The sequence below is a fragment of the Salvelinus alpinus genome, chromosome 5, assembly GCF_045679555.1.
Source record: "Salvelinus alpinus chromosome 5, SLU_Salpinus.1, whole genome shotgun sequence".
Taxonomy (NCBI): domain Eukaryota; kingdom Metazoa; phylum Chordata; class Actinopteri; order Salmoniformes; family Salmonidae; genus Salvelinus; species Salvelinus alpinus.
The window spans coordinates 78,481,140-78,499,484 of NC_092090.1; the positions used below are offsets into that span (position 1 = coordinate 78,481,140).

At 42.4% G+C, this 18,345-nt stretch overlaps 1 protein-coding gene across 2 annotated transcripts; it reads left to right on the top strand.

The window, feature by feature from the left end:
- Positions 1–1,941: 1,941 nt before the first annotated feature.
- Positions 1,942–18,297, top strand: piwil1 (piwi-like RNA-mediated gene silencing 1). Of its 2 annotated transcripts, none has more exons than XM_071403421.1 (21): positions 1,942–2,062; positions 2,739–2,823; positions 3,001–3,100; positions 3,263–3,391; positions 3,558–3,772; positions 4,200–4,321; positions 4,491–4,571; positions 4,682–4,879; positions 11,507–11,615; positions 11,703–11,829; positions 11,924–12,041; positions 12,116–12,230; positions 13,849–14,036; positions 14,189–14,261; positions 14,374–14,574; positions 14,686–14,789; positions 14,933–15,003; positions 15,207–15,360; positions 15,465–15,590; positions 15,674–15,821; positions 15,995–18,297. In XM_071403421.1, the coding sequence occupies exons 2-21, from the start codon at positions 2,755–2,757 to the stop codon at positions 16,109–16,111; spliced, it is 2,565 nt and encodes an 854-aa protein (XP_071259522.1). In that variant the 5' UTR covers positions 1,942–2,062; positions 2,739–2,754; the 3' UTR covers positions 16,112–18,297. The 2 variants fall into 2 exon arrangements, with proteins under 2 accessions (XP_071259522.1, XP_071259521.1); XM_071403420.1 differs by having other exon boundaries at positions 1,942–2,058.
- Positions 18,298–18,345: the final 48 nt, after the last annotated feature.

Below are 18,345 nucleotides of genomic sequence, written 5' to 3' on the forward strand. Positions count from 1 at the left end.
GTTGTCCATTAAGTGGTCCAGTGGCTTTTTTATTTATTTATAATAAGGGATTGACGAAAATAAGTTATAATCCTTACGTAGGATAAAGCACTAAATGAATGTTGATGACACTGACGCCCCCTCTCCCTCTTCTGTCTATCCTCTCTCTCCTTTCTCTCTCATTTGTGCTAGAGGCGTCACAACAGACCCTGGTTCGATCCCGGGCTGTATCACAACCGGCCGTGATCGGGAGTACCATAGGGCGGCGCACAATTGGCCCAGTGTCGTCTAAGTTAGGGGAGGGTTTGGCCGGGGTAGGCCGTCATTGTAAATAAGAATTAGATTTTAACTGACTTGCCTAGTTAAATAAAGGTTAATTAAAACAAATAAAATCATCTCTCTCCCTTTTGTCAGGCAGGTAAACAGTGACTGGAGCGATTCCTCTCAGACTGGTCCCTCAGGTCTGAATCAGTAATCCCTCTTAGATCTCAGACATGAAAGACTTGCGTACATCTTCCTCAAAATGGCAACTTATTTTCTAATGGATAAAGGGTGAGACGGTGAAGGGGAGGAAGGGTGGGAGATGAAATGTTGACTTTTATTTTAGCCCCCTTGAAAGAACGTGAAAGAGAAATAAAAGTGACTGTCACACAATCATTAACATATTTTATCAATGTCAAGAGGAGCTCCGAAAGAAGAAAAGGAATGGTCCATCCCAGTCTTCAGGAAAGTTCTGGCCTCCAGTAACTATGGGTGAGTACTTAGTACATGATGGTCTGTTTGCCCACTTGTGCATGTAAAAACCAATGTAAGAGGAAGTCATTAAACAAATTATGCACAGTAATGTTTGATAGAACCAAGAGAGATTGCTCCTATGAAAAGAACAATGGGCATACAGAATTAGAAGGGATGACAGTGGCAAAGTTTAGGTATCACAGCTAGATGATTGGAGAGTCTGGGCTGCAAGGAAAAAAACTTCAGGCTCTGTTAAAAGTTTCACTATCCATGCTTCCTCATTATTCTTTGCTTACCAAAACAGCTCATCAAAAACTGAGATGATGCAAGCACAACACTAACATCAGCAGCAATTTATCGGGGAAAATCGCACAACCCCTAGATCACTTTTCCTTTGAACATCCAGAGGAAATTAGATACATGTCCATCCAGAATCCATGTTGAGCAATGTGCTCCGCCGAAACAGGCATTTCCCATTGATCTAGTCAACATCAAAACAAATCATGGTGATGAAACAGACCAAAGTGGCACAGTAGGGGGACTTCTACCAAGTATAATCTCTGACAGTATCAAAACACATCTCTGAGTTTAAGGCTAGATTCTGATAAATAAATTAGGTATTTGCTATGGAATAAATTATAATTCCAGATTATTGGACTATGTTGGATACTTAATTTTGAATAGCACAACACATCCAAACACAAGACAATTCTTATGTTATTAATTATAGGGCATGAGTAGTGAGTAGGCCTGATATAATTTAAGATGATGTGTGTTCCTTGGGCTTTTGAATGACACCACCCTGTGTATTATTATGAAAAAAATGTGTTTTATGATGTCAACAAGATAAGAGTTTATTTTCTAGAAATTATAAAAGTATGTCTAGATTATAATCATGTAGTCTACTAGGCCGATGTATAGACATGGGTTTATGTCGGTTTGTGTAGCTGCCAGGCCTGTACTTTATCTCCATCTGGTGGATATTTGTAAAATTGCAGCTGGCAGGTGCGAGAGGTATACTGAAAACTTTCAAGGTCATGAAGATCACTCCGCTTATTTATTATCTATTATCTTTCCATTCCAATATATATCTTTCTCTCCTCCGTTTTGCACATATGTATAGTTAGAATTTTTGGATCCATTTTTTACTTGAAAACAAACATATTTTATCCAATTAGTAAAATATGTTTTAAAATAAGATGTTACGCGTTGAACTGTTCATTTCATTCGCAAATTTGACGAGCGTAGTAATACTTTGAAGTGAGAAGACCTACACATACTGCGTTCAAGCAAGACAAAAATTTAATCGCTGCTACTGATTCGTTCTTTGTCTAGGTTGAGTTTGTAAGTAGGTAGAAATATTGATATCATATTTACATAAATCACCAAAGATTCTGATAGACGTTAAGTGTATACATTAACTTCATGTGAAGAATGGAATCTGTTAATTTACATGAATTGAATTTTGTACGTTAAATGTTGTCAACTAATGTTAGCGCTAACGTGAGTTAGCTAGAAAATGTTGGCTGGCTAGCTAAACAACATTCTTGTTGGGGGTTTTTTAGACATCACGAAAACTTATCGTGTGAGCTTGTTGAAAATAAGTTGTAATGAAACGTGTTTTTTTTGTCAATTTAATGTGCAAAGATAGTTAGCAGTCACTCCAATGCTAGCTAGCTAAACTAGCTTTAAGGGGCCATGTGCCTGCCATGCATCTTTTTACTTCATTGTGGAAGTAGCTAGCCAGCCACTTCCCAGCGCGTGCTTTTACCTTTGTCAACCAATTTCTCTTCACTATTTGTTGTTGAAATAATTCTAATAGTTGGCTCAGGTACTGTTTTTGTTGGTCTAGCTAGGCTTTGGCAAGTAAATGTGTTGCAAGTGACTTTGATGTATGTGCTCAAACTTGGTTGACACTATTAGCGAGCTAAACCAGCTACCAATTAGCTATCTTACAATGAACATAGTTATCAAAATATTTTAGTAAATGGGTAAATTCTTTGCAATAACACTGTCTTCTCCAGGTTTTAGAAGCTGAAAATGACTGGCCGTGCACGAGCACGATCAAGGGGCCGAGCGCGCGGTCAAGAGACTGCGGCACCTGGCATGGTTAGTCTGCATGAGCAACTAGTTAATATGCTATCTGTTAACTAGGGCCTGGAGTAGTAAATTTTAACACTTTCGTTTTGATGAAATAATTAAAGTACTTGGATCTTAAGGTGTTTGTTAATCAAATGTAAGAAATTACAGTTGTCTTATCTGATATGAGTCTGATCTTACCTGCAGACACCCTTTCAGGAGACAGCACGTGAAGCTCCCCCCTCTGAGGGTGAGCTTGTGGGTCGAGGAAGACAGAGAACTGCCCCAGGGGCTGTGTCCTCCGAAGGTGCAGTGCGCTTTTCCTCTGGATCATCTAATATGACAATTAACTCCCAAAACAACTGATTATGGATAGCTGAATTTAATGGAAATGAAAAAATGCTGTGCATACATTTACAATGAACGATAGAAGGCTGACTTAAATAATTCGTGTTTTGTTTTTTCACAGCCGTTATTCAGATATCTGCAGGGTTTCAGCAGGTGAAGATTGGAGAGAGAGGTGGACGGCGTCGTGACTTTCATGATGCAGGAATCAACACCAGGCAGGCCATGGAGCATGTGAGAGAGTCCAAGTCTGGTGTGTAAATGGCTTATGACTACATGGTTTGACAGGAATTGCCATGATACATCCTTATTTAAAAACCCCCAAAGTGTTACTGAGCTAAATCATTTAGTAAAGATTTCGAAATTAAAATTGCCCTGGCTGCAGTCAGGTTTAACGGTAACCTTTGATATTTCCTCAGGTTTTTCTGGCTCTCCCATTGAGCTGAAAGCCAACTTCTTCAAGATCCTGTCCCGCCCTCAGTGGGTGCTGTACCAGTACCATGTGGACTTCAAGCCTGTCATGGAGTCACGGCGCCTACGTTCTGCCCTCATGTATCAGCATGAGGAGACACTAGGCAAAGCTCGCACCTTTGATGGAGCCCTCCTCTTCCTGCCTCACAAACTGCACAACACGGTACAGTACACTGGAGGGCACTATTCCTCTGGTGGCTTTATGTAGTGATGTAATTTAGTACTAACTTCCTGTGTAACATGGGATTTACAGTTAAAGGTGCAATATGCAGAAATCGCTCTGCCTTTTCCTGATTGCTAAAATTCTAATAGTTTGCTTAATTTTAGTTTGACAAAACAATAATCATTGTACCATCTAAACCACTAAAATATTTTAAAATACCAAAATATTGTCTTGTACAAAACCCGAAACTAAGACTCAAACCTTCTATGTGAATTTGGTTGGGGGTGCCCAAAAAGTTGCATATTGCAGCTTTAAGTTTCTGTTAAACAACATAAAAGGCTGTTTGGCACCTAGTTGCTTTTTAGACTTAAATTAATAGATTATTCTAAATCTGCTGGGTCTTTAGATACACTTTTTTTGTTTATAGGAGACTGTGCTGTACAGTGAGACCAGAATGGGTGAGAAAGTCCAGATCACTGTCACTCTGACCAATGAGCTGCCCCCCACTTCTCCAGTGTGCCTGCAGTTCTACAACATCATCTTCAGAAGGTCAGAACACCTACTGAAGGGTCATTGTCGTGTTCACAGCTTTGAGTTTCAAAACTCTGAAAATAATATTCCATATCTGTAAAATAGTGGACAGTGACATGTTAACACTAAAACCCTAACCGTGGCTCTACTCCATCATTGCCTAACAGTTGTCTGTTCTTGTTTTCAGAGTGCTGAGGATGCTGAACATGCAGCAGATTGGACGCCATTACTACAACCCAACAGACCCACTTAATATCCCACAGCACAGGTCTGTATTTCACTAGCCTCAACAGTGGACTCTATGGAGACTATAGATCCAGAATTAAGCAGTGTGATGTCTTTTGGCGTTTTTCACTGTGTGCTGTGTGTGTTCTTCAGGCTGACCATCTGGCCCGGTTTTACTTCCACCATCCTCCAGTACGAGTCCAGCATCATGCTGTGCACGGACGTGAGCCACAAGGTGCTGCGCAGTGAGACGGTGCTCAGCTTCATGATGGGCCTCAGGCAGCAGAGTGGAGATCAGCGCTTCCCAGAGGCCTGCACCAAGGAGCTGGTGGGACTCATCGTCCTCACCAAGTAAGACCCATTACTATAGTGTCTTCAATACTGAACTACAGGAGTCTAATCGGATTAAATCCTAAATCTGTTAATCTTGGCATAGGGAACAACTGCTTGAAAAGTGTTATCCCTTTACACTTCTGGGAATTGGCCTATATGGATAAGGCTAAATTGACATTTTTCTTACAGAATAAATATGTAAAACATATGCATAGCCATGGTAGCAATTGAAAGGGAACAGTTCATAGATAATGGGAAAATTATTAGACCGAAGGTGAGTACACAACAGTTCACCTGACTGACACAAGACTAAATCCAAACATTACACTTGATATAACATTTTCTGTACTTTTCACATTTGTTGATGACAATCTGAAAATACTCTGGATACATTCAGTAACATAAGACTATTCCTGGAAAATGTGGGGTAGGTGTGACATATGACCAACAAATTACAAGGGTTTGAGTGAGAGGACTAACTGGTGTCTCCAAGTAGCCACCCACCTTTCCAAAGTGTGTACAGTTCCTAAGCAGTTTCAATGCACCCATAAAAGTCATGGGTGAACAGGGAGTACAGGGGGGTGCTGAACATGCACCCTTGTGGGGCCTTTGTGTTAAAGAGCACGGTAGTGGAGATGTTGTTGCCTACATTCAACAGTAATGTATATTTTTGAGCTCTACTAGCTGTGCCGTTGACGAACTGGAGCATTCACATTTGTAGTTTACTTTGGAACACAACTCTGCATCCCCACCATCACACAGTTACTGTTGTTTACGCAATCCAAAAACAGTCCATTATAAATCGCAATCTAGGTCAGGTGGGCATGATTTGAAAGCTTGTTCTATTGACAACATTACTAGCAAAGTTATAAAATAGGATCTTAGTGTTACGCTTTTGCAAGGCAATAAAAAAAAAATATATATATATATTTAATCTACACACAATACCCCAAAATGACAAAGCAAAAGTTTTTTTTTTGTGCGCAAATGTATTAAGAATTTTTAAACTCACATTTACACAAGTGTTCAGACCCTTTACTCAGTACTTTGTTGAAGCACCTTTGGCAGCGATTACAGCCTTGAGTCTTCTTGGGTATGACGCTACAAGCTTGGCACACCTGTATTATCTCCCATTCTTCTCTGCAGATCCTCTCACACGCTGTCAGGTTGAATGGGGAGCGTCACTGCACAGTTATTTTCAGGTCTCTCCAGAGATGTTAGATCAGGTTCAAGTCCAGCCTCTGGCTTGGCCACTCAATGACATTCAGAGACTTGTTCCGAAGCCACTCCTGCATTGTCTTGGCTGTGTGCTTAGTGTCGTTGTCCTGTTGGAAGGTGAACCTTCGTCCCAGTCTGAGGTCCTGAATGCCCTGGAGCAGGTTTTCATCAAGGGTTTCTCTGTACTTTTTTCCGTTCATCTTTCCCTCGATCTTGAATAGTCTCCCGGTTCCTGCTGCTGGAAAAACATCCCCACAGCATCCCCACAGATGCTGCCACCACCATGCTTCGCCGTAGGGATGGTATTGGCTAAGTGATGAGCGGTGCCTGGTTTCCTCCAGACGTGACGCCAAAGAGTTCAATCTTGGTTTCATCAGACCAGAAAATTGTGTTTCTCATGGTCTGAATCCCGTTAAGTGCCTTTTGGCAAACTCCAAGTGGGCTGTCATGTGCCCTTTACTGAGGAGTGGATTCCGTCTGGATTCCGACTCTACCATAAATGCCTGATTGGTGGACTGCTGCAGAGATGGATGTCCTACTGGAAGGTTCTCCCATCTCCACAGAGGAAATCTGGAGCACTGTCAAAATGACCATTTGGTTCTTGGTCACCTCCCTGACCAAGGCCCTTCACCCATGATTGCTCAGTTTGCCTGGGCAGCCAGCTCTAGGAAGAGTCTTGGTGGTTCCAAACTTCTTCCATTTAAGCATTTTTTTTTATTTAACCTTTATTTAACTAGGCAAGTCAGTTAAGAACACATTCTTATTTACAATGACCACCTAGGAACAGTGGGTTAACTGCCTTGATCGGGGGCAGAAGGACAGATTTTTACCATGTCAGCTCGGGGATTTGATCTAGCAACCTTTTGGTTAATGGTGCAATGCTCTAACCACTAGGCTACCTGCCGCCCCTGAATGATGGAGGCCCTTGTGTTCTTGGGGACCTTCAATGTTGCTGACGTTTTTTGTACCCTTACTCAGATCTGTGCCTCGACACAATCCTGTCTCAGAGCTCTATGGACAATTCCTTAGACCTAGATTGGTTTTTACTCTGACATGCACTGTCAACGGTGGGACCTTATATAGACAAGTGAGTGCCTTTCCAAATCATGTCCAATCAATTTAATTTACCACAGAAAGACTCAAATGAAGTTGTAGAAACATATCAAGGATGATCAATGGAAACACGATGCACCAGAGCTCAGTTTTGAGTCTCATAGCAAAGGGTCTAAATACTTATGTACAGTTGAAGTTGGAAGTGATTGATTTCTTTCAGCTGTTATTTATATCATCACATTCCCAGTGGGTCAGAAGTTTACATACACTCAATTAGTATCTGGTAGCATTGCCTTTAAATGGTTTAACTTGGGTCAAGCGTTTCGGGTAGCCTTCCACAAGCTTCCCACAATAAGTTGGGTGAATTTTGGCCCATTCCTCCTGACAGAGCTGGTGTAACTGAGTCAGGTTTGTAGGCCTCCTTGCTCGCACACACTTTTTCAGTTCTGCCCACAAATTTTCTATGGGATTGAGGTCAGGGCTTTGTGAAGGCCACTCCAATACCTTGACGTTGTTGCCCTTAAGCCATTTTGCCACAAGTTTGGAAGTATGCTTGGGGTCATTGTCCATTTGGAAGACCCAATTGCGACCAAGCTTTAACCTCCTGACTGATGTCTTGAGATGTTGCTTCAATATATCCACATAATTTTCCTTCCTCGTGGTGCCATCTATTTTGTGAAGTGCACCAGTCACTCCTGTAGCAAAGCATCCCCACAACATGATGCTGCCACCCCCGTGCTTCACGGTTCGGATGGTGTTCTTTGGCTTGCAAGCCTCCGCCTTTTTCCTCCAAACATAACGATGGTCATTATGGCCAAACAGTTCTATTTTTGTTTCATCAGACCAGAGGACATTTCTCCAAAAAGTACGATCTTTGTCCCCATGTGCAGTTGCAAACCGTAGTCCGGCTTTTTTAGGGCAGTTTTGGAGCAGTGGCTTCTTCCTTGCTGAGTGGCCTTTCAGGTTATGTCGATATAGGACTCGTTTTGTTCTGTGGATATTGATACTTTTGACCTTGTTTCCTCCAGCATCTTCACACGGTCATTTGCTGTTGGTCTGGGATTGATTTGCACTTTTCGCACCAAAGTACGTTAATCTCTAGGAGACAGAACGCGTCTCCTTCCTGAGCGGTATGATGGCTGCGTGGTCTCTTGGTGATTATACTTGCGTACTATTGTTTGTATAGATGAACGTGGTACCTTCAGGCGTTTGGAAATTGCTCCCAAGGATGAACCAGACTTGTGGAGGTCTTGGCTGATTTCTTTTGATTTTCCCATGATGTCAAGCAAAGAGGCACTGAGTTTGAAGGTAGGCCTTGAAATACATCCACAGGTACACCTCCAATTAACTCAAATGATGTCAATTAGCCCAAATGATGTCAATTAGCTTATCAGAATCTTCTCAAGCCATGACATAATTTTCTGGAATTTTCCAATCTGTTAAAAGGCACAGTCAACTTGTAAACATTTGAACCACTGGAATTGTGATGCAGTGAATAAGTGAAATAATCTGTCTGTAAACAATTGTTGGGAAAAATGACTTGTGTCATGCACAAAGTAGATGTCCTAACTGACTTGCCAAAACTACAGTTTGTTAACAAGAAATTTGTGGAGTGGTTGAAAAATGAGTGTATGTGAACTTCTGACTTCAACTGTAAATACTTATTTTTAATGAATTTGTAAAAATGTCTAAACCTGTTTTCGCTCTGTCATTATGGGGTGTTGCGTGTAGATTGAGGGAAAACAATTATTTAATACATTTTAGAATAAGGCTGTAACATAACAAAATGTGGATAAAGAGATTTCCGAATGCAGGGTACTGGGCTGAGGCCGTCTAGTGGTGACTAAGTATGATGGCCTTCAGATAGAAGCTGTTTTTCAGTCTCTCAGTCCCTGCTTTGATGCACCTGTACTGACCTAGCCTTCTGAATGATAGCGGGGTGAACAGGCCTTGGCTTGGGTTGTTAATGTCCTTGATGATCTTTTTTGCCTTCCTGTGACACCGGGTGCTGTAAATGTCCTGGAGGGCGGGCAGTGTGCCCCCGGTGATGTTTATTTTATCCATCCACACTAGACGCGATCAGGACATGCAGGTTGAAATATCAAACGAACTATGAACCAACCATATTAATTTGGGGACAGGTCGAAAATAATTTAACAATCAAGGCACTTTAGTTCGGTAGTTTGCTGTTGCTAGCTGGGTTGTTATTTTACCTGAAATGCTCAAGGTCCTCTACTCTGACAATTAATCCACAGATAAAAGGGTAAAGCGAGTTAGATTCTAGTAATCTCTCCTCCAGTCTTCTTTGAACTTTATGGCGGTTGGCAACCAACTTTAAGGTGCACTACCACCACCATCTGGACTGGAGTGTGGACCTCAGTTAATCGTTCAATCATCCACGTGGGTATATGCTCCTAAAAACCAATGAGGAGATGGGAGAGCCGGGACTTCCAGCGCGTTAAGCTTCACAAATAGAACCAAGTTCTATTTTAACGCCTGGCTACGCAGATGTTTGTTGACGGTGCGATGATAGAATAACATGTATGTGTACATTTATTTTGCAACGCGCACTTAACCCGCGTGGTATGTATGTTGAGGGCCAAGCCGAATTTCTTCAGATTGTCAGTGATGTGTACGCCGAAGAATGGTGAGGACGTGCTCCAACCCCCGTCCACAATCAGCTCCTTTGTTTTGTTGAGGGAGAGGTTATTTTCCTGGTACCACTCCGCCAGGGCCTTCACCTCCCTGTAGGCTTTCTCGTCGTTGTTGGTAATCAAGCCTACCTACCACTGTTGTCGTCTGCAAACTCCATGATTGAGTTGGAGGCTTGCGTGGCCACGCAGTCATGGGTGAACAGGGAGTACAGGGCTGAGCATGTACCCTTGTGGGGCCTTTGTGTTAATGAGCAGAGTAGTGGAGATGTTGTTACCTACCTCCACCACCTGGCGGCTGCCCGTCATGAAGTCCAGGACCCAGTTGCACAGGGCCCTGAGTTTATAGCGTTCCTTTTTTTATTTTTTTATTCACCATTTTAATTATTTTTTACATTTACAGCTCATTAAATTACTTCAATCAGTGCAGATGGAGAAGGCAAGCTAGCTGTTTACATGTGTGATGAACAGACAAGTGTAGCCTGGTGCAAGATGCCAAATTTTGCGGATGGGTTGAGGAGGAGGCTTGACTCGCTTAGGCATCTTGTTATGACATATTAGGCCCACAGAATTATACCTGTGAGTGGCTTCTATGGGGTAACTGAGTGTCCTTCGAGCTAGCGCACTAACACGCTTGACCTTGCTAGCTAACAAGCTTCTGTGCGACACCAGAATTAAAAACACGTCTTTGTAAATCCCACGTGAAACGTTATAACTAGGCCTATAGTATCCTGAACTAGCATTGGAAATTAATCCATTCTTCTCTCGCTAATTAAAAATCTCTCCCTATCTTCTGAATCAAGCTTGTTACCTCAATACAGTAGCCTATGCTTTGGAGGTGGGCGGGGCAGGTAGCCTAAACAGGCAAAGATTTTCAGCTTGAAGGCAGACACTGGAATAAGTTTCTAAGGGACAGCGTGAGGGCTTTGAATAGGCATTTTGTTGTGGGACTAGAAAAAAGTCTGGAACATAAAATAACGTTAACTGCTTCCCATGCTTTTAAAATAACGGTTCTGTTCCGGAATAGTATGGATTACAGTATGGTTACAGGTTCCGTTTCTGTTCCTTGAAAAAGGTATTTATTTTACAGTTCTCTGGTCAGTTCCCTGAACCAACCCCTGGTCATGAGTGCATTCAGGTGCGTGTGCTTCGGGGAGTTTTCTTCACAATAAACAAACAAGCACATTCTGTTAAAAACAACCCAGTGTATGAAGCCATGTCATCTTGTAACTGTACATCAAACACAGTGATGTTAAACGTTAACACTGTATATGCACATTTGGACTCACAGTTGTTTGGCTGGCTTGTATGACATCAAAGCTGTGTTTATTATAATCCTCAACGTCTCATCTTTCAAAATACATAGTCATCAATTTACAGCATTTCCCTCACTCAAACAACAAAAAATGCTGGTCAGTTACCGGGAGGGATGGGGGCAATTTCTTGTTGTGTGAGGTGCTCAAGTTCAGAATCTTTGTCAGTCAAAACCCATACAGCGCCATAAAGCGGAGAGCCAGAGCTCCGACGTCATGTATAGCATGTTAGTGGCCAACTGCCATTTTTCAACCCCGAGTACGAGTGTAAAGGGCTATGGTCTTTGCTTCCATGTATTTCACATACGCACTATTGATAACATGTTAAGATTCTGCCATGGGTAACAATGACATGAATTAACAATGGAAAATTAGGCTTCATCCTAATGTAAATGCATAATTTCCCTTAGGTACAACAACAAAACCTACAGGATTGATGACATTGCGTGGGACCATACTCCCAACAACACATTCAAGAGGGGAGACTCTGAGATTTCTTTCAAAGACTACTACAAGGCCGTAGGTTTTGTCCCACACACACGCGTATGAGCTGTTGTCACTTAATGGAACCTTGACTGAACTAATGGTGGTTTAATTTCTCTTCAGCAATATGGTCTGGACATCACTGACGGCAACCAGGTGCTTCTGATCAGCCATATGAAGAAGATTGGTCCTTCTGGAGGACCGCCCCAAGGGCCGGCCATGCTTGTCCCAGAGTTCTGCTACCTCACAGGTACCACTGACTATAACAAAACACTGGAAATGTTTTTTAAGTGTTAAATGTACTGTCGTGCCAAGTATTATGTGATCAAACCACTCTTCAAAAGGCCTGACTGACAAGATGCGTGCTGACTTCAACATCATGAAGGACCTGTCCACCCACACCAGACTGACTCCAGAGCAGAGGGAGGGGCGGCTCAACCGCTTCGTTGGGAACATCCACCAGTAAGTTTAATGTCTGTGGTTTCTATTCCCCAGTTTTGATTGATTACAATACTGATCATCTCTTTCTTTTGAAGGAACACAGAGGCCCAGACAGAGCTGAATACCTGGGGACTCAACTTTGACAACAAACTCCTGAGCCTCACAGGCAGAGTCCTCCCTGCGGAAAGGATTGTGCAGGGTTCCAGAACAGTAAATAATCCAACACAAAATGAACGTTTTATTGTTGTTTAAAACCTGTTAGGGCTAGGGGGCAGCATTTTCACGTTCGGATGAAAAGCGTGCCCAGAGTAAACTTCCTGCTACTCAGGCCCAGATGCTAATATATGCATATTATTAGTAGTATTGGATAGAAAACACTCTGAAGTTTCTAAAACTGTTTGAATGATGTCTGTGAGTATAACAGAACTCATATGGCAGGCGAAAAGCTGAGAAAAATCCAACCAGGAAGTGGGAAATCTGAGGTTTGTAGTTTTTCAACTCATTGCCTATCGAATATACAGTGTCTATGGAGTCATATTGCACTTCCTAAGGCTTCCACTGGATGTCAACAGTCTTTAGAACCTTGTTTGAGGCTTCTACTGTGAAGTGGGGGCGAATGAGAGCTGATTAACAGGTCTGCCAGAGTGCCATGAGCTGATCACGCGCGCACACTTGAGAGCGACCTGAGTTCCATTGCAATTCTAAAGACAAAGGAATTCTCCGGTTGGAACATTATTGTTTATTATTATTTATGTTAAAAACATCCTAAAGATTGATTCTATACATCGTTTGACATGTTTTACGGACTTTAACGGAACTTTTTGACTTTTCGTCTGGACCTAGTGATCGCGCGTCATGAATTTGAATTTGTGAACTCAAGGCTCGAACAACGAGGAGGTATTAGGACATAAATTATGGACTTTATCGAACTAAACAAACATTTATTGTGGAACTGGGATTCCTGGGAGTGCATTCTGATGAAGATCATCAAAGGTAAGTGAATATTTATAATGCTATTTCTGACTTCTGTTGACTCCACAACATGGCGGGTATCTGTTTGGCTTGTTTTGGTCTCTGAGCGCCGTAATCAGATTATTGCATGGTTTGCTTTTTCCGTAAAGCTTTTTTGAAATCTGACAAAGCAGTTGCATTAAGGAGAAGTATATCTATAATTCTGTGCATAATACTTGTATCTTTTATCAAAGTTTATTATGAGTATTTCTGTAAATTGATGTGGCTCTGTGCAAATTCACGGGATGTTTTGGAGGCAAAGCCAAATGTGAACTGAGGTTTTTGGATATAAATATGAACTTTATCAAACAAAACATACATGTATTGTGTAACATGTTGTCCCGGGAGTGTCATCTGATGAAGAATATCAAAGGTTAGTGATGAATTTTCTCTATTTCTGCTTTTTGTGACTACTCTCTTTGGTTGGAAAATGGCTGTATGCTGTCTGTGACTAGGTGCTGACCTAACATTATGATATGTTGTGCTTTCGCCGAAAAGCCTTTTTGAAATCGGACACTGTGGTTGGATTAATGAGAAGTTTATCTTTAAATGGTGTATAATACTTGTATGTTTGAGAAATTTGAATTATGAGATTTCTGTTTGAATTTGGCGCCCTGCAATTTCACTGGCTGTTGGCGAGGGGTTCCCAGACAGGTTAATACAACACAAAATCAAAGTTTTAGTGTTGTTTATATTAGAATATGGGGGTGGGGCGTCTTCCTGCACTTTCCTGATTTAACAGGTTAACTTTCAATGTTTGAAGTATGGTATTTTCAGCAAATGTAATGTAACTGCTATTTCTTGTATTTTCTCCTAGTATGAGTACAACCCCTGGCAAGCAGACTGGTCCAAGGAAATGAGAGGCATCCCACTGATCAGTTGCCGACCACTGGAGAACTGGTTAATGTTCTTCACCCGCAGGAACAATGATGTGGCCCAGGCCCTCCTGCAGACCCTCAACAAGGTCTCCACACCCCTGGGCATCCGCATGCAGAGGGCCATCATGTGAGTGCACACACACACACACACACACACACACACACAGAGAGTAAGATCCAGAGAACTGCACTACCCAGTTGTAGGCTTCACTTGGTATTCCATTTCTCACCAGAGAAATGACTTGATCCCAGAGTTGACATAACATTCCATTCTTCCAGGGTGGAGTACGAGGACCGCCAGGAGTCTCTGCTCAGGGCTCTGCAGCAGAATGTTAAGAAAGAAACCCAGATGGTCAGTAGTCACTCAGCTAAAGTCTGGCTAAACATGACTGTCATGGTGTTATTACAAACATGTTGCAGCTATCTGTCAAGAATCTGTCAGTTGTGTTTGGTTCCTTCCTAAGGTGGTGGTGGTCTTGCCCAGCAACAGAAAGGACAAGTACGACAGTGTGAAGAAGTATCTGTGTGTGGACTGCCCCACACCCAGCCAGTGTGTGGTGGCCCGCACCCTCGCCAAACAACAGGCCCTCATGACTGTGGCCACCAAGATCGCCCTGCAGATTAACTGCAAGATGGGAGGAGAGCTGTGGAGCGTGGAGATCCCAGTAAGACACACGCACAAATAAAATGCACCCCATGTATTTCAATGGAAGAATGTGCCTATGCTAAGCCGTTACACTTGAAAGACATAAACACCTTACCTCCCTGTTTTACAGCTGAAGCAGCTGATGATTGTGGGCATTGACTGCTACCACGACACGGCTGCTGGCAAGAGATCAATTGGAGCTCTGGTGGCCAGTCTTAACCAGGGCATGTCCAGGTATGTGTCCTTATGGCCAGGAGGCATGCATGGACACTTTCCCATCAGGGTTTGTTGCCAAGCAAAGAGTGTGATGGCAGAAGCTGATATTATGATGAATGAGTTAACAATTAAACTAATGGGACATACCTCTGATTTCCCAGGTGGTTCTCAAAGTGTGTGCTGCAGAACCGTGGACAGGAGATCATGGACGGACTCAAGGTGGCGCTGCAAGGCATGTTCAGTCAAATCAAACACTTGTTACATAAAAGGAACTATTAAAAGCTCACTTCCAAGTATTTTTCTAGGATCCATTTGAGCCAATTTAGTGAGTCACATTTGTGACAGCTTTTTCAAAGTCTAGGGCTGAAAGGGTTTTATCCCTATTGAAGTTTGTGACCATGATCCCCAGTATCCTGACAGCAGGCTCTTTTCCAGGTGCCCTGAAGGCGTGGCTGAAGCACAACAACTGCCTGCCGTCACGTATCATTGTGTACAGAGACGGAGTGGGAGACGGGATGCTGCAGAGCGTTGTCAACTACGAAGTGCCACAGATCATGGAGTCCATCAAGACCATGGGACACGACTACGCGTAAGAGACGATCTATTCTAGAAACTCGCCACTGTATTGACTCCATTTCAATCAACAGTCATTCTATTGCTGATATTGTTCTTTCCTGTGTTACCCCCTCCTAGACCCAAACTCACCTTGGTGGTTGTGAAGAAGCGCATCAGTTCCAGGTTCTTTGCCCGCATCGATGGCAAGCTGACCAACCCTCCCCCTGGAACATGCATCGATACTGAGGTCACCCGCCCAGAATGGTATGATCATTGACTGATTTATCAATCGTGGAAATGTAATCATATGTGACTGCGTATCCTTATTGTCTGTCTTTCCTTTTCAGGTACGACTTCTTCATCGTCAGCCAGGCCGTCCGCATGGGCAGTGTTTCCCCAACCCACTACAATGTGGTGTACGACAGCAGCGGACTGAAGCCTGACCACATGCAGCGACTAACCTACAAACTCTGCCACATGTACTACAACTGGCAGGTAGGCTGGATTCTCGTAGCTAGTTGTATTGCAAACATTCCTAGCTGAAGACTACTGCTCTATCATATTGATTATTGATTGCTATATTGTTGAGTATTGTTTATTTCGGACATGATAGTAAGTAGTATATTGAGGGTATGCATGTCATTGGTTTTCTGTGTGCTTATCTCCAGGGAATCATCCGGGTGCCTGCACCCTGTCAATACGCCCACAAATTGGCCTTCCTGGTGGGCCAGAGCATCCACAGAGAGCCCAACATGAACCTGGATGACTTCCTCTACTACCTGTAAGAGAGCACAAGCTACCTAAAGAGTACATTGGAGAACTTGGTTTCCTTGAAACTGTTTGATTTTTGTTCAGGAAATTGACTGAATTTATTTAGGGGTAAAGTGGTTAGGATATTCCCCAATTTACAGGAGAGTGAAACCATTTTTATTTTTTTATACTTCAGCAATTTGATTCTCTTCTGTTTTATGCTACTGTTTTATTTGAAAAAATATTTGTAGATGGTCATTGCAAGGTGTTTTATTTGTGTGACATGGTATGAGACTGTTTTGAGAAGTTTGCTACCTCAGCTTTTATTTTGGCTGTACAGTGCATTTGGAAAGACCCCTTGACTTTCTCCACATTTTGTTACGTTACAGCCGTATTCTAAAAATTTATTAAATTGCTGTTTTTCTCATCAATTTGCACGCAATACCCAATAATGACAAAGCAAAAATATGTAAGTATTCAGACTCTTTACTCAGTACTTTGTGGAAGCACCTTTGGCAGCGAGTACAACCTCAAGACTTCTTGGGTATGACGTTACAAGCTTGGCACACCTGTATTTGGGGAGTTTCTCCCATTTCTTCTCTGCAGATCCTCTCAAGCTCTGTCAGGTTGGATGGGGAGCGTTACTGCACAGCTATTTTCTGGTCTCCAGAGATGTTCAACCAGGTTCAAGTCCGGGCTCTGGCTGGGCCACAAAGACAATCAGAGACTTGTCCCGAAGCCACACCTGCGTTGTCTTGGCTGTGTGCTTAGGGTCGTTGTCCTGTTGGAAGAGGAACCTTCGCCCTAGTCTGAGGTCCTGAGCGCTCTGGAGCAAGTTTTTATTGAGGATCTCTGTTAATCTTTGCCTCTCCTGACTAGTCTCCCGGTCCCTGCCTCTGGAAAAACATCCCCACAGCATGATGCTGCCACCACCATGCTTCACCATAGGGATGGTGCCAGGTTTCCTCCAGATGTGAAGCTTGGCATTCAGGCCAAAGAGTTAAATCTTGGTATCATCAGACCAGAGAATGTTATTTCTCATGGTCCCAGAGTCCTTTAGGTGTCTTTTGGCAAACTCCAAGCGGCTGCCTTCTTTTACTGAGGAGTGGCTTCCATCTGGCATACCATAAAGGTCTAATTGGTGGAGTGCTGCAGAGATGGTTGTCCTTCTGGAAGGTCCTCCCATCTCCACAGAGGAACTCTGGTCACTCTGACAGAGCTCCATCGGGTTCTTGGTCACCTCTGTGACCAAGGCCCGCTCCCTTGATTGCTCAGTTTGGCCGGCCGGCTCTAGGAAGTGTCTTGATGGTTCCAAACTATAAGGTCCCACTGTCAACTGTGGGACCTTTTATATAGACAGGTGTGTGCCTTTCTGAATCATGTCCAATCAATTGAATTTACTACAGGTGGACTCTAATCAAGTTGTAGAAACATCTGAAGGGTGATCAATGGAAACAGAATGCACCTGAGCTCAATTTCGAGTCTCATAGCAAAGGGTCTGAAAACGTATGTAAATAAGGTGTTTGTTTTTTATTTTTAATACATTTGCAAAAATTTCTAAACCTGTTTTTGCTTTGTCATCATGGGGTATTTTGTGTAGATTGAGGGGAAAAAAATATTTAATCCATTTTAGAATAAGGCTGGAACATAACAAAATGTGGAAAAAGTCAAGGGGTTTGATTACTTTCCGAACGCACTGTACCTCTTTGTTCAATATCACAGTGAACATTAAGGTTATTGTCTAGGTTGAAAAATTATTGTTTCAACTTTGGCGCAAAGTTGCACGTATATGACATGTTGTTTAAAAAAAATTATAATAGTAATATGCTGTTAAATCAATTGATTAAAATAATTGTGGATCAAGTTTTGTTTAATTTGATTACCCTTCAGTAAAAGTTAACTTTGTAGTACTGTTATTGCATTACTGTCTAGCATGCTCAAACTCAACTCTGGACCTCAAAGCCAGTTCCACTGTGTTTTTTTCATTGTTCCTCTCTAATCAGGGACTGATTTAGACCTGTTATACCAGGTGGGTGCAATTAATTATCAGGTGTAACAGAAAACCAGCAGGCTCTGGAACTCGTAGGGCAAGAGTTGAATACCCCTGGTCTAGCAGTTAGTATTTGAAGTTTTGATGATTATACTTCCCTTTCCCTTTTTGGAGAAATTCGATTCTGTCAATACTCAGGACTTTGATATTAAAGTTTATGGCTTGATTTAATCCGTAGTGCTGTAGACCTCCACTACATACAGCGCAATAGAAATTTAA

Excerpts from the sequence above, each read along its gene's own strand:
- piwil1 (XM_071403421.1), top strand. The coding sequence starts at position 2,755 with ATGACTGGCCGTGCACGAGCACGATCAAGGGGCCGAGCGCGCGGTCAA. Across the intron at positions 4,322-4,490 it reads TACAACATCATCTTCAGAAG|AGTGCTGAGGATGCTGAACA; the intron begins GTCAGAACACCT and ends TCTTGTTTTCAG. Across the intron at positions 14,037-14,188 it reads CGCATGCAGAGGGCCATCAT|GGTGGAGTACGAGGACCGCC; the intron begins GTGAGTGCACAC and ends CCATTCTTCCAG.